Source organism: Micrasema longulum, unplaced genomic scaffold (genome assembly GCF_059751315.1).
Source record: "Micrasema longulum isolate JH-2025_06_02 unplaced genomic scaffold, ASM5975131v1 h1tg001743l, whole genome shotgun sequence".
NCBI classification, from domain to species: domain Eukaryota; kingdom Metazoa; phylum Arthropoda; class Insecta; order Trichoptera; family Brachycentridae; genus Micrasema; species Micrasema longulum.
The window spans coordinates 160,677-175,004 of NW_028278921.1; the positions used below are offsets into that span (position 1 = coordinate 160,677).

General features: G+C 32.0%; 2 protein-coding genes across 2 annotated transcripts; one reads left to right on the forward strand and one right to left on the reverse strand.

The window, feature by feature from the left end:
* Positions 1-106: 106 nt before the first annotated feature.
* CSN3 (COP9 signalosome subunit 3) lies at positions 107-6,118 on the reverse strand. The gene is made up of 9 exons (XM_088237576.1): positions 5,958-6,118; positions 5,528-5,682; positions 4,901-4,997; positions 4,492-4,709; positions 2,775-2,972; positions 2,122-2,292; positions 1,911-2,042; positions 878-1,060; positions 107-290 (listed from the first exon to the last, which is right to left on the reverse strand). Exons 1-9 carry the CDS (start codon positions 6,010-6,012, stop codon positions 210-212), a joined length of 1,290 nt encoding a protein of 429 aa, XP_088093702.1. The 5' UTR covers positions 6,013-6,118; the 3' UTR covers positions 107-209.
* A 3,757-nt stretch (positions 6,119-9,875) lies between these two features.
* On the forward strand, positions 9,876-11,897 carry LOC148274133 (TAR DNA-binding protein 43-like). Its single transcript, XM_088237574.1, has one exon. It carries the CDS (start codon positions 10,048-10,050, stop codon positions 11,272-11,274), a length of 1,227 nt encoding a protein of 408 aa, XP_088093700.1. The 5' UTR covers positions 9,876-10,047; the 3' UTR covers positions 11,275-11,897.
* Positions 11,898-14,328: the final 2,431 nt, after the last annotated feature.

Genomic DNA, 14,328 nt, shown 5'->3' on the forward strand with positions numbered 1-14,328 from the left:
TATCATAAACAGATGCCCAACTAAATATTATATTTATTGAATGCTTCCCGTAATATTAAAAACATAACTTGTATTCTGAAATGGTTAATAAAAGTCAAATAAATTACTTAAAGATGTTTGGCATATATTTATTGAGTGTTCTTCCAGTATCACAAGCTTGCTTCCATTACAGCGGAGTAGTAAATTACTAACAAAAAAACAGGAGTGATTTACATTGAGTAGGTTGTCTTGGATGATTGTGTTGTAGCTGGAATGTCATCATCTTGATTTCCCATGCATTTTTTCACATACTTAAAAAAAAAAACACAGATTAAAATACAATACTTCAATTATCAGAATACCAACTCTATTAAATCTATCACCCTCACCCTCAAAAGCATACCAATTTACATATTAGATATAGATATGAATATTAATATGCTAGGAGAAAAACATATACATATGGCAAAATCTGTTGGTTTGTTAAACAATCTACGTTCACATTTAAGAATGATATTAGTCTCTATCCACATTTTCACATTAAAGTTTATTTATAAATATGCAGCTTTGGATAGCAGAAATTCTTAGAGCTTGTCCAGAAGAGACGAATTCACCGCAAATTCATTTGCGCGTTAGCGAGATACTAGGCGCCAATACTGCGTCCACAAGCATCGCGTGAATTCAAAATACACATGTAAATCGCATGCACTTCGCCAGACTCTCGACCGCGCTTGATTCGTGATTACATATTACGCACGAGAGAATCGCGGCAAATTCGCCCTTTCTGGACAAGCTCTTAGACAATTTTTTGAAAGAAAATACAATAAATGCTGCAACCAAAATATGTACTACGTAACAATTTTGCTTCTAGAACCAAGCCGATATTAAATTTAGATACCTGGGGATTAACTTGGATTTGTTGGTCCATATCTAGAATATACTGGTGAAGGCGTGTACAGTTAGCCATTTGTTTTTCCAGCAGACAAAGTGTTTCCGGTGAAGCGTACTTCTCAGGACTGTCGAGAAATACAACCATTCCATCTTTCTGATTAATTACAGCGTAAATTTCACCATCTTCTATCTACAATTAATTTAAAGGTCAAATCAATTGATGAGGAATAATATAAAAACACAAAAACCCCTTTTAAGATATAAAATCAAAATGTAAGAAAAAAGAACGAGGAAGTTCAGTGCTATGGAAAATTGGATGCAAAAAATGATATCTTTAATGCGGTAAAAATAAGATCATTTAATCCATAACCACTGACATGTAATTTTGTAACACTACTACAGACGCACAAATGACATTCATTTGATTTCTTAAAGACCTCGGGGACATTCATCAAATATTGTTGTGTTTATAAATAAAACAATAATATTCATAGAAAAATATTCATTACCTATCAATTGAATTAGATTTTACGAAATAAATAAACACAAATGAAAATAAATTTCGGGGACGTACCACATTAATAAGTCAGTGGTTAGGGTTAATTAAAACAATTACCAATCAATTATTGTAGCGTTGTGAGATTTCCAGTTCCCGGGTGGCTATGTTTTTTGACGTTTAGTGTGTATTGATAAGTAAGGTGTTCTAATTTTAAATGTCAGAAAACTCATCTGTCAGGGGCAGTGTAATTTCAAAATTACAAAACTTTAAAAATCATAGCAATGATAATATGACACATAAAAATAAAATAAAAAATATTTTGGCTTAGTTTGATATTCTATTAACAAATAAAAAAATATATAAAAAAACAACTGAACTTCCATACTGTGCGCTTAATTAGTCAGCAAATATCCACTCAGCCACAACTTTTTTTATATTGGTAGCTTTAAAGTTTTATTTGTTTACAATCATTTTTAAGTTACAGAAATAATGATTGAACAAAATACCAAATTATATACTCCCACACACATTTCTTCCTTACCATATTTTTAATATAACTTTCTGCTTGTGCAGGTCCTCCTAACTGCACTCTGCTTGCTACATCAGACAGTGAAAGAGTCAAAAATGTTTTTGTTAGCCTTTGAATATCCTTTTTGTACATGGATGACAACACCTTAAAGAAAAAAAAATTTTCAGTAAAATGCTCCAGTTAAAATACGACTAATAATAAAATGGTGGTAATAGATTGTTACCTGATTTACAAGACCCATATTATGGTCTCGTTGAAATGTGTCACGATGCTTTTGAATAACATGTTGAATAGGTGTTTCATTGTGGGGACCAGCTAACTCGTGATATGTACAAGACAAAGGTTTTAAAAACCTTCCAACTACTTGAGATGTGTACTTGGGAATGGTTTGTATCTAAAAATAAAATATGACATAATTAAATCGAATTAATGATTGTTTTTAGACTAGGAAAAACTAAGTGGTCTAAAAATAATATTTCATAAAAAAATCTTGAATTTCATTTTAAAATTTTATATTTATTTTTGTTATTGTTTTTGTACAATAGGTAGAACTCACTGTTGTTACATTTATATCCTGACTTGCTAGAATTTAAATTGAGAAGTCAGAACTTACAAATGAGTTTTTTGTAATCGATGCAATGAAATTTATTTTACACAATTAAAAGTGAAAATACAATTACAAAACATTTCTAACAAATTTTATTCTCATTTAAGCAACTGTTTGTAATTATAAACTTGATTATGTTGGTTTATACTGGAGAAGTAATAAATTTAATTCAATAATCTTTTAGAAGGAAAACACTAGTTATTTATTATTGTGATAATATATTGCTATCATATATATTGTGAAAATTTTATCGACATCCATCACTATACCTTCCCGTGCAGAATGAGAGAGACTAGGATGTATTTTTTATAGGCCTCAAGCATTATGTGTGACACTGCTACAGCTGGAGTGGTAATAGCCACCTCAAAGAAGTACAAAGCTCTATCATAATTCTTGATGCTTGCGTATATCATTCCACCGTAATAATAGTATAACAGGAAATGTTTTGAATCATACTGTCCTCCGAGCTGAAACAAATGAGCGAAATTATTTTTATTTTGAAAATTTAATATTGATTTATGTACGATATATAAAAGTTTGTGAGTACAAAAGTTAAAACAATTAATTCAACGCACAATTTGCATCTTAACCCTCTGAACGCGCCTGTAACATACATATGTACGCCAAGTTTCGTACTAGATTTTCTTTTGTTCAACCTGAGCATAAATTATTAAATAATAAAGTAGACTCTTTTAACCTACACTCCAAAATTAATCTCAATGTCCCCTTTCACAAAAAATAAGTATTTGTTCCATCTGCCAGTCTGAAGCACTAACTATGCACAACACTCTTTTCTCTATCGTTCTTGCTCTAACTATAATGCTTTTTTTTTCATCTATAGATATATTCTACATGCCCTTTATTTCAAAATAAATTAAGACTCCTTATTTCTGGTTGCGATACGATCCCACTTACTATTTGATGATGCTCACACTTACACACACCTGAACACTTACTCCTACACTAATACACATAAACACATCTACACTAACTCACATACAAATACACATAAACACACCCTTTTGTTGTAACACAATTTAATAATATGTATGATTCTTATCTTTGCTGGTCTGTCTTTAAACTGTATTTTTTTAATGTTACTATATCATTGTCGACTGGATGTTTCTTTAAAATAAATAAATAAAGGATTTTGATACGCCAAACTTAGGGGGATGATAAAATCTTTAACTTGTTAGTAAAATCTTTAGCTCTATGACGTTTCAACTCTGATAAGTATAATATAGGATATTTCACACTACTAATGCTATCTACGGTTTGTCAATGAAAATAATAAGAAGACTGGAGGGAAAAAACATGCTTAGTCAGTTTGTTTATGAATTTGAGTTAAATATGTCAATTTGTAAATTTAAACTGTACGCACTGTGATGTCATCCAAAAATTTTTATAAACATTATCAGTCATCAACAAAGTGGTCAAAAAGTTTTGGATCGGGCGGAACAAACATTATTAGTCGATAAGAAAAGTGAAAAAAGAAGAAAAAAAAATTCACTAAGTATGTTTCCTCCGTAGAGTCTTCATATGTTAGTTTACTAAAAATCCAGATCTAAATGATCACTAACTCGGGTCACGAACCAAAGAAAATAGACGATTAATTCAAAATTCTGGCACGTTCACATCATCCAATGGTGTCTCATCTAGCTCCTTCAGGAATTTGTGTAGGTACCAAATAAAGCTTTGTTATATGCGGGACATTGTGAACATTTTTTATATAATTTTTTTATATGACATTATGTAGCTGTGTATGATATGATTAATATGTTTTTCAATTTAAAAATAAACGATTAAAAAGTACAAGGTATTTTTTCACTAAAAATAAAAATAATGGATAAGACTAAAATAAGTATTTGTGCAAAATATAAATTTTCCTAGAACTCAAAAATCAGACCTTATTTATCGCTTCAATATTTTTATTTTCACGCATTCATAAGAAATTTGGTTTAAATAAAAAAAAAATATATACATTACCTCTGCACTTATTCCTGTTATGTCTGTATCTAAGAACTCTAGAGCTGGCTTCATACATTTTGATAAAAGGCATAATTGATAGAGGTCAGCATGTACTGATGTAAGTTGCGAGTCAAAGAGTTGAATTTTTCTTATTGCCCTTTTTAGAAGTTCAATGCCTCGAATAGGTTGCTTAGTTTCCACTAAATGGCTAGTGAATAGGTGACATAGCTCTGCATCTGTGGAAATTATACTTGTATTTACAACAGACAGACATAGCAAAATTAGTATGAAGATTGATTGATTTGGTGTTTATTTTGTGCTCATTTTTTAAAAAACTTTCGGTGCTCATTTTTTAACGGACACAACTTATGTTACACACCCAAGACAATGTGAAGCTCTTGTGAAAGGAATGATTGCAATAACTTACACATTTCCGGAGAAAATCTGACTTGCTCTCCATTGCAGCCCGTTATAAACTCCTGAACTTGCTCTACCATGGTGCTGTTGTCAACACCCGGGGAGGACTATAAGCAGTTTGAATTAATGTAATATTACAGATCTATTCCCTCCTTATTCAATAATTGATGGACGAAATAATAAAATGATGAAAATGCTTAAATACTTAAATTAAAGTTATTTTAATTTTAAGAATAATTTAACTCTCAGGCCGATTAAGCCATTTTAGTATAAAAACAGAATATTAACACCCATTCAACAATAGCAAAAAATCAATGTTAATTTTTTAGTCAAATACCAAATACTTATTCTTGGTTTCTCTAAATACTTATGTTTAGTTCTGTAAATAAGCTAATATTATATCTCTATTATTATTATATTACGGTACTTTATTTCTGGCATTCAATGTCTTTTACCAATGCCGAATAATAAACCAGACTACCATTTTTTTATTTATTATTACACTATACATTTTTTTTTAGGGAAATAATTTAAATCTTCTTCACTGGAGAGACCTCTAAGGACTGTACTAGTAATAAGGTGCACATTAGTTTTGGTAGTAAGGTACACTGATTCAAAAATATAAACATGCACAAACCAGGGGAAGTGAGAATTTAGCACACAGCACCGCAAGAACTCCGAGGGAATGCTGCTGAAGATCTAAAGTTTCCAGAACTGTACTTAAGTGAAGGCTGTTCCTCTGCAGTAGCTCCTGGCTCTTACTTATTAATTCACACAGTTCCCCAAAGTTTCCTTTAATCATTCAAACATATCACAATTTACCATTCATTGTCATTGTGCACTTTATAAACGATAGTTTTGTAATAAATGGTTATTGATCAGTGTTAGGTTATATTGATGTTAACAATTTAGTAAATACCACTTATTTAATATGATCGGTATTCATTGTTTACGAATGACAAAAAAACATTATTCATTTGTATCATTGATTTTATTATGGAATAAATAAGCCGAATTTAAGAAAATTGCCTATTTCAATCATTTTGTAATATAAATGTAGAATATACCTGATGAAGATAGCGTGCGAACATTATTTACGAATTGTTCTAACGCGGTAGCCATGGCACTTCAATTTAGATGCAGTAAACGGAGAATCAATTAGACTATATTTTTTAATTGTTGAATATGACAAAAAAATTTGCTATTTTCGTGACAGCAAAATGTAACTAGAGCGGTTTTGGTGAAACTGGTACAATAGACAATCGTCATAGAATACATAAATTAGAAATAAACCAATCATTTTCATCTTAATTTTTCTAAGCTCTATGACTTAAGGTAGTCCCGTTCTATAATGAGATACGGGGCTTGGTCGTAACTTTTTTTCACTGAAAAATAAAATCTTTGGAGTTTCATATTAGGTAAATGCGGCAATCAATAGGTTGATACGAGCTAAACATACCTGTTTAAAATATTCAGGAATTAAAATCTTTTTTCCCTGTAAAAATAAGCAGGTATTTTCGTGTTAGATTATAAAATCAACCTTGTTTGTATTGGAAAAAAACGCGGCGATGTTTTAAAATATTTCAATACGAATTTAAATATAGCTTTCCAATACATTCTATTTTTCTCTAATCTAGGGTTTCTCAGCAATAATGCATTTAAATATATCCTTTTAGTTCACGCCAGCCAATTCTCAAAAGAACCCCATTTTAATTACCGCCTTTACAAAATACATTAAAATAAATCCCCATTTGACCCGAGCCGTTACTAGGTATTCACAAATATTTCGTCCATTGTTAATGTCAATTACGACCTCGGGTTAAATTCAAATGACGGAGCGGTGAATTACCCGGAATTCCAAAACCCTTTCTTTTGAAAATAATAACTTTAACAATAAATATTGACCCATATTTTCCGCTAGGGAAAACATAACCTTTTTTAATAATAATTCGCAAACCGATGGCCATTACAATAATATTTGTATTTTAAAAACTTATAACAAAATAGAACGCATAATCAATTCCTCAGTAATACTGACTAACCTTTTTCTTTTTCAAATTTCATACATCTTCATTCGTACGCGCGCCGATTATTCCAACTTGCCATAATAACTTAAAACATTAATTTACTTTTGCGCCATCATTTTCTAGTCCCCGCCCGTGGTACTTAAGGCACTGCACCAGTGCGCCAATCGCAACGTATCAGCGATTATTTTATAATATGTATGAAGGTATCTTACATCCACCTTGCCAGGAATCGAACCTAGGACCTCAAGTATGGTAGGTGAACGCGCCAACCACTACATTAGGAGGCGAATCATTTCCAATTTTTAATTAATGATTCCTTTCTAATCTTCAAAAATATAAATTAGTTTAATAATTTAGATCTCCATTTATTTATTTATTTGTTTATTAAGAAAAACCACAGCAATACAAAAAAATATACACAACATTATAAAAAAACATAAAATAAAGCCAAATCAGTTTTCCACATAAATACAATTATAAAAATCCAGTTCAGTTAAATATAATTTATAGAAGTGCATGTGTGCGAGTTTTTTTTTGTGTGTGAGGATGCGTGTGTAAAAAAGTGGAGTGTGGTTTTGGTAAGTATGTGAATATGTGTGTGATTGTATATGGGTGTGAGGGTAGGTTTAAGGACAGGGTAAGTGTGTATTTGATATTAGTGAATAGAAACAATTTAAAATTATAATGTAAAAATATATATATATATATTTTTTTAAAACGAAACATAATTTTTTTCAAATAATAGTTTTTTAATTTTGGTTTTAAAAGTGAATTTACTGCAATTAAATATGTCTATGTTATTGAAAAATAAATTATAATTACGCGTCAAGCGAATCAGAGGAGAGTTCTGAGCATAGTTGGTGCGAACTGTGGGTACATGGAAAAGAGATAGATTCGTGTGACGGGTGCGGTAGCCAGGTACGTTAAGGGCCAACTCAGAAACCAGAACAGGACTATCAAGACGTCCATTAAGAATGTCATGTAAAATACCCATATCTAATAACAAACGACGATCCTCAAGACTAAGTATATTATGTTTATGACAAGAAGTTTTATAGTTAAGGTCCGTAAATCTGGATCTCCAATTGAGATGTCTCAAAAATGTTTTCTGAATATTTTCAAGCCTTATCTTGTGTATGGAATACTGGGGAGAATTAGTATTTGTTCCATGTTTAGTATTTGTTTATTTTTTAATTTATTAGTTTTAAACGTATTTAATTTTATATACATTCTAATCTTAGTTAATTATAATTTTTTTTTATAAGAAATAATAAGCAGAACATAATATTTTAGTTTTAAATATGACAAAGTGTTTATGAATAAGTGTGGAAAAGAGACAATGAGTTTTAAGCAACAAGTGAGACGGAGAAGGAGCTCCTAATTTGAGTGTTATAAAACCACTCCAAACGGTCGGAAAAAAATGAGTCGGAAAGTAGCCAGGAAGGAGAGTCGACCAAGAGTCGGTTGAGAGTCGGGAGAGTGAGTTGAGTCTACGCGATCGTACCCTCGATCGCGGAGACGATGCAGCGTGGAAGTCGAAGTTGCAAACCTCGTGGAATCCGACAACTGCACGAGGGTCATCGGAGGCCGCTTTCCAGCCGCTAAGGTCCCTCCACATCCAGGACATCCATCGTCCTCGAAAGGAGCGTCAATTTCCTGCACCGCCAGCGCGTGTGCCCATTCCACGGCCGGTTAGTCTTCCAGCTGGCTGTCGCCGTCACCATCGCCACGGAACCGAATCCCGAGAGCCGCCCAAGGCTCTATCCATGGCAGATCTCCGCCTAGGACATCGCCCAGCATGTGTTCGTCCGAACACAGCATCCGGACCACCATCCGTCATTTCTCCATATAATTAAAACCACCATTGCGTTAGAATTAAGATATTAGTGAAGAGTGACAATTACGAACTGCATTAGTTAAGGACCTAGATCTGTAAGTATTTTTCTTTCTCTCGTGTTTGTAACTAGTTCTAAGATTATTATCATGTTCTAGTTGAATAAACATATGTACATAAAATATTCAAGCTTTTTAAATTATCTTCTAATTTACTCGTTTTCAGAATATTTTCTTTTGGGCTTTAAATTCATTTAGTTTTAATTAGGATTATATTATCATGATGGGGAATAAAATTGGGAACACATGTCGAAGTAACTTACTATTCCACATATCCGACAAGGCACCAGGAAGACGCGATCTTCCAAATTCATCTCAAGTTTCCGTTCGGCGGATGTTCCCGCTTTTTCTCAGTTAGCGGAGAAACGGACAGCTTCCGTCTATTTATACGTGCGAACGCGGAACTTGATTTTTCACAGCCTCCGAGATGATCAAATCTCATCTTAATTTTTCTCTCATCGCCCACTCCCATCAATAACCAAAAAACTCCCCCCAACAAAAACATTAATTTTTGATAGTTCCAATTTTACCCCCCGTGATAATGTCACGAGAACGACTAATCGTCACTCAATTTCCTTTTTCAGGATTTTTTCCGGAGATTAACTATTAAATTTAAAAAATTATTTTAGGGTTCTAGTTCTTTTTCACGCGCAGGACTTTTTTTTCATTTTATTCGGTGAGAATAGATAATTTCATTAGATCAGAGGCCCAAAGTTCTAAAATTTTAACTTCACTCTACGACAATTGTTTTTTTAAATATTTTCTGGCCGTAAATTATTTACAAGTTGTTGAAAAATGACTCAAAATATAAATTTTGCGTTCATTATTCATACGAAAATATTAATAAAAAAAAATGCATAAAAAAATTAGTAAAAGAAATCGTTGTCATGTATTGTCAGTATGGTCATGTATGGTCAGACCTGCATTTCATTAAATACTAAAATATTGTTTTAACTTTATTTTGATATTATGTGGATAAAAAAACAACAGTTATATAAAAAAAGTGTAGATTTTGTTTTCCATTTCAAGTACTCAAATACCTATTTTTGATTATACAATAATATATATTTTGACATTTGGCAATTCAAGTTAAAAACGTCACTTGTCCTGTTATGGTTAATTTTGTACCTGACTTTCCTTTTGCTATTTATTATAAATACTTATAATAATAAGAAAATATGATTTGATATCAAGTTTTGTTTACGTAATGTGAGTTGGAGTTGTACGTTTCTCGGAAATGTCAATCAAATACTTGCAAGTTTGCGAAGACGAGGACGAGGAACCCATCGAGTTACCCACTGAAGAAGACGGCTCCATCTTACTGAGCACCGTCTCAGCGCAATTCTTCGGATGCTGCGGTCTCAAGTATCGTCACCCGTCGTCGCAAACCTTCCGAGGTCTCCGCCTTGCAGATGATCGCCTCTACCCTCCTTCTGATGGAGGGTGGGGAAATCACCAGTATATTTGTGTTTTTCCTAAAAAACCCAAAATCGAAAATATCGTTGCCGAAAGAAAACGCGACAACAAGTTGAGGTGTTCTGATTTGATTGTTTTAGGTCTGCCATGGAAGACTACCGAAGATGCGATAAGAGAATATTTCCAAACATTTGGCGAGCTCTTATTAGTACAAATCAAGAGAGACACCAAAACGGGTTCGTCCAAGGGTTTCGGATTTATAAAGTTTTACAATTACGAGGCGCAAATCAAAGTCCTCGGGCAGAGGCACTTGATCGATGGTAGATGGTGTGACGTTAGAATCCCCAATTCCAAGGAGGGACTCGTACCCAAGGTTCCCAGCAAAGTGTTTGTAGGTCGCTGCACCGAGAACATTACAGCCGATGATCTGCGAGACTATTTCGGGAAGTTTGGTCAAGTCACGGATGTCTTCATCCCCAAACCTTTCAGAGCCTTCAGCTTCGTGACCTTCCTAGATCCAGAAGTTGCCCAGAGTTTGTGCGGAGAAGACCACATCATCAAGGGGGTCTCTGTAAATATTTCTAACGCATCCCCTAAGCAGGATCAGAATAAATACCATCAGATGAGACCAAACAAGGCCCATAGCAGCGATGTCATGCCGCGCCACTCGAGGAATTATCAGAACAATTCTTCTGTATCGGCCAATTACCAGTGGGGTGGACGGAATATCGAGGTGATCAACATGAGAAATGTGGGAGGCAACATGAGCAACCAGCCGCCCAGCAACAATGGCAGCGGGGGAGGGAATGTCAACCTTCCCATCAACATCCCAGTGAACCAGGCACTGGTGGCCGCAGCTCTCAACCAGGCGGGCTGGGGGCTGGTGAACAACTTGGCGGTGGAGGGCTACCAGGCTCCACGCGGAGCCCAGGGGGGCCCCGGCTTTCTCAACTGGGTGCCCCAGAACAACAATGGGGGTGAGGTCCAGGGCAATGCTTGGCCCGTCCAGCCGGAAGTTTCTGCTAAAAACTATGTTAAGTATGAATAAATAAATTTTATATTTATACTCTGTTACACATTGAGTATGTAAATAATGTATATAAAGCTGGAATAGCTTCAAAATCTACAGAACCCATTGAGTTGACATACTATACAGATATTTGAAATAGGTAAAATGTTTGAAAAATTTATATAAATCGGAATAAAGTTGAATTATTTATGTTGTTTTATTTTAAGCGAATATTGAGAATATTTAAATAATGTTATCGAAATTGTGTTCGGTTTTTATTTTTATGTTTGTGAATTGTTTCGATAGAAATCTTCAAGTTTATTATTACATAATGAGTTTACTGTTGTTGTTGCGAATTATATTGAGAATATGAAATATGTATGAATGCATATTTATTTAAAAAATAGTTGTTATTTATTTACAGTATTATATGTTATTCAATCTCGAGAAGGTACCGTGCATAAAATTTCAAATCAAGTGCAAAATAAGCTTATTCTATCTAATTGGTGCTCAATCAGGACTGACTTGGAAATGTTCATATTTCATAACAAATTTGTAAATGTCCCAACTCAATAATTATATATAATATATATTATATTTCTACAATACACTCAAAATTTATCACGGAAGTATATAAAAATAAAGTTTTATTGAAAATATTACATAGTGCCTTTTTATTTTAGTCATAAGATAATTTGTGGGTAGTAGATAATTTAAAAAAAATATAAACAAAGTTATATGATTATTTTGCATTCCAGCAAAATAAATTAATATTACATATCTTCGATCACAATTAAAATCGAATCTTTGAAGACAATCCCGAGATAAATTTCCAAAAGCAAATATCGCGCCTCTGTTGGATCCTCAGAGAAGTTACATAATAAAAAAATTATGCTACGGTAGTATTTTGGCTATGCATTTTATCACTTCTATAGTTTTTTACATTAATCAACACCTCATTCTTAATTTTATTGGAAAGCGTTAAAAACATTGTTAACAGAAATTTGATGTGCCCTAATGGACAAATCAAACATAAAACATTGCATAATAAGGTAAACGGAATTTAATATTTTCACCTAAATTCATAATTCATTCAAGTTTGTCCGATTTGCTCCGCAGTGGAATTATTACTAGTGATGAAACGGATGGTGGTTTGGATACCAGATATCGGGCTCATTGTCTAATAAAACAATATAAACACCCTGGAACTCAAATTTCTCTCGTGGTTAAAAAAAATAAAATAATAATATCCATAAAATAAAAAGCGTCTAAAATATTTTTAGTGATCACTTATTGATCAATGAGTTGCATATCAATATTTCTTTTTTTAAGTTTATTAATTAAAAAATTACAAAAGTTTTGGGTAGTTTCACCCCTTGCGCTTTATTTTTTTCACGCAAATATATTTTATATAAATAAAAAAAAGTTTTGATAAATATTAAAAAAACAGTTTTTTTTTTAATTTGTATAAAGTTGATAAATATTAAAAAGTGTCATATCTCAAAATATGACTTTTGCAAATAACTGCCTTTGTGATTATGATGGCAGTATACTGAACACTGACAAACATTTTTACTAAAATGTTTTTGTGGAAAAAAAGTGAGTTTTTCAAATAATAAGGGTTACTTCCTTCTTCTCGACCATGGTCAATATCAATAAATCAGCTTAGTGGCGTTGATTTTATGAAATTTTTACAGTTAAATGAATATTAGGTATCCGCCGGATATTGAGCTACTATACAGTATCCGGCCAGAGAGTAAAATTACGCCGGATATCGGATAGTTACCGGATATCCATTTCATTTCTAATTATTATCGCAGTTTGGCTTAGTTAAATAAAGTAAAATAAAATACTTTCAATATTATTGCTATTTGATTTTAGCATTGATTTATTAAATTTGATTGTTTTTGTTGTTTTTTTAACTTGTGCCTTTTAACTTTTTACTTACCCTAGATTTTATTATCAAATACCTATATGGATGTTATCAGTATAATCATCGAGTGAGTCATCTAATACTTGATATTTGTCTATTCTGTTTAAATTTTCACCAAATACTCTTTTTTCTATAATGCAAGGCATCATATAAATTAGAATACAGATGGCTGCAAAAAATAATGCTAGTCATAGTTTTTTCAAATTATCAAAATTAAACATATTTCTAATACATATTAGACAAATTGCATTAGTGTTAATTTCTTAACCAACCGGGCCTTTTAATTTCGACTTCTAAAGATGGCAATCTAGGTTTATTTAAACTTTTGTTTTGTTGATAGGATTCATTTAGTATTAATACCATCATTAATGCCAAAATTATTATACCAATGAGACTCCAATATGAAAAATACATTGTCAACATTACAAAAAAAACATTGAATATTTTCTAATTTTTTTTTTTGAGATTTTTATATTTTAAACGAATACTACAAATTTGCGATTAATTGCACACATTTTCTTTCTGTCAATGTCAGTCTCATACATTTTGTTTAAAAAAAGAATATTCACTCTATTTTAATATCAAGCGATACTTTTTCTTACCTACCACATAGTTGTTACATTATTTTATTTTGTGTAAACATGACAATAAATACTAGTCAAAGTGTAATTCACGAAATTACTTTTTGCTGATACTTATTTCAACTATTTTACAATATATTGTTTACGCACAAGACATCTTTCATTTATATTACAATGAATAATTATTGACCTTATTAGGTGGGTACTTACTGTAATACAAAAGAAACAGTATAATTTACCTACCTATTGAATTATTCAATAATGGATCATTGTTATAATAAGAATACTAAAAAATATATAGTTTACTGAATGGTCCCACTGTTAACATAAATTGATTATGTAATACCTAGTATTTAAAACGAAGAATACTTTATTACAAATAGTAAAGTCAATAATTTAAGGGGGATAAAATGAATAACTAAAATCAGTATTTAGGGCATTCAAAAGGTAAAATTGCTAAATCTGTAGGTACGTAATAAATTTTATATTATTTCATAACAATAATTGATAAGTACTAAAATAGTAATATTCAATACCCTTATAATCAAGTATCCTACCTACATTAAATCGGCCTCAATA

Bases quoted from the DNA above. Each gene is read 5' to 3' on its own strand.
- CSN3 (XM_088237576.1), bottom strand. From the start codon at position 6,012: ATGGCTACCGCGTTAGAACAATTCGTAAATAATGTTCGCACGCTATCT. The intron at 5,683-5,957 runs GTATATTCTACA...GAATGATTAAAG, and splicing joins TCGCACGCTATCTTCATCAG to GAAACTTTGGGGAACTGTGT. The intron at 2,973-4,491 runs GTAATGTATATA...CATTTGTTTCAG, and splicing joins TAACAGGAATAAGTGCAGAG to CTCGGAGGACAGTATGATTC.
- LOC148274133 (XM_088237574.1), top strand. From the start codon at position 10,048: ATGTCAATCAAATACTTGCAAGTTTGCGAAGACGAGGACGAGGAACCC.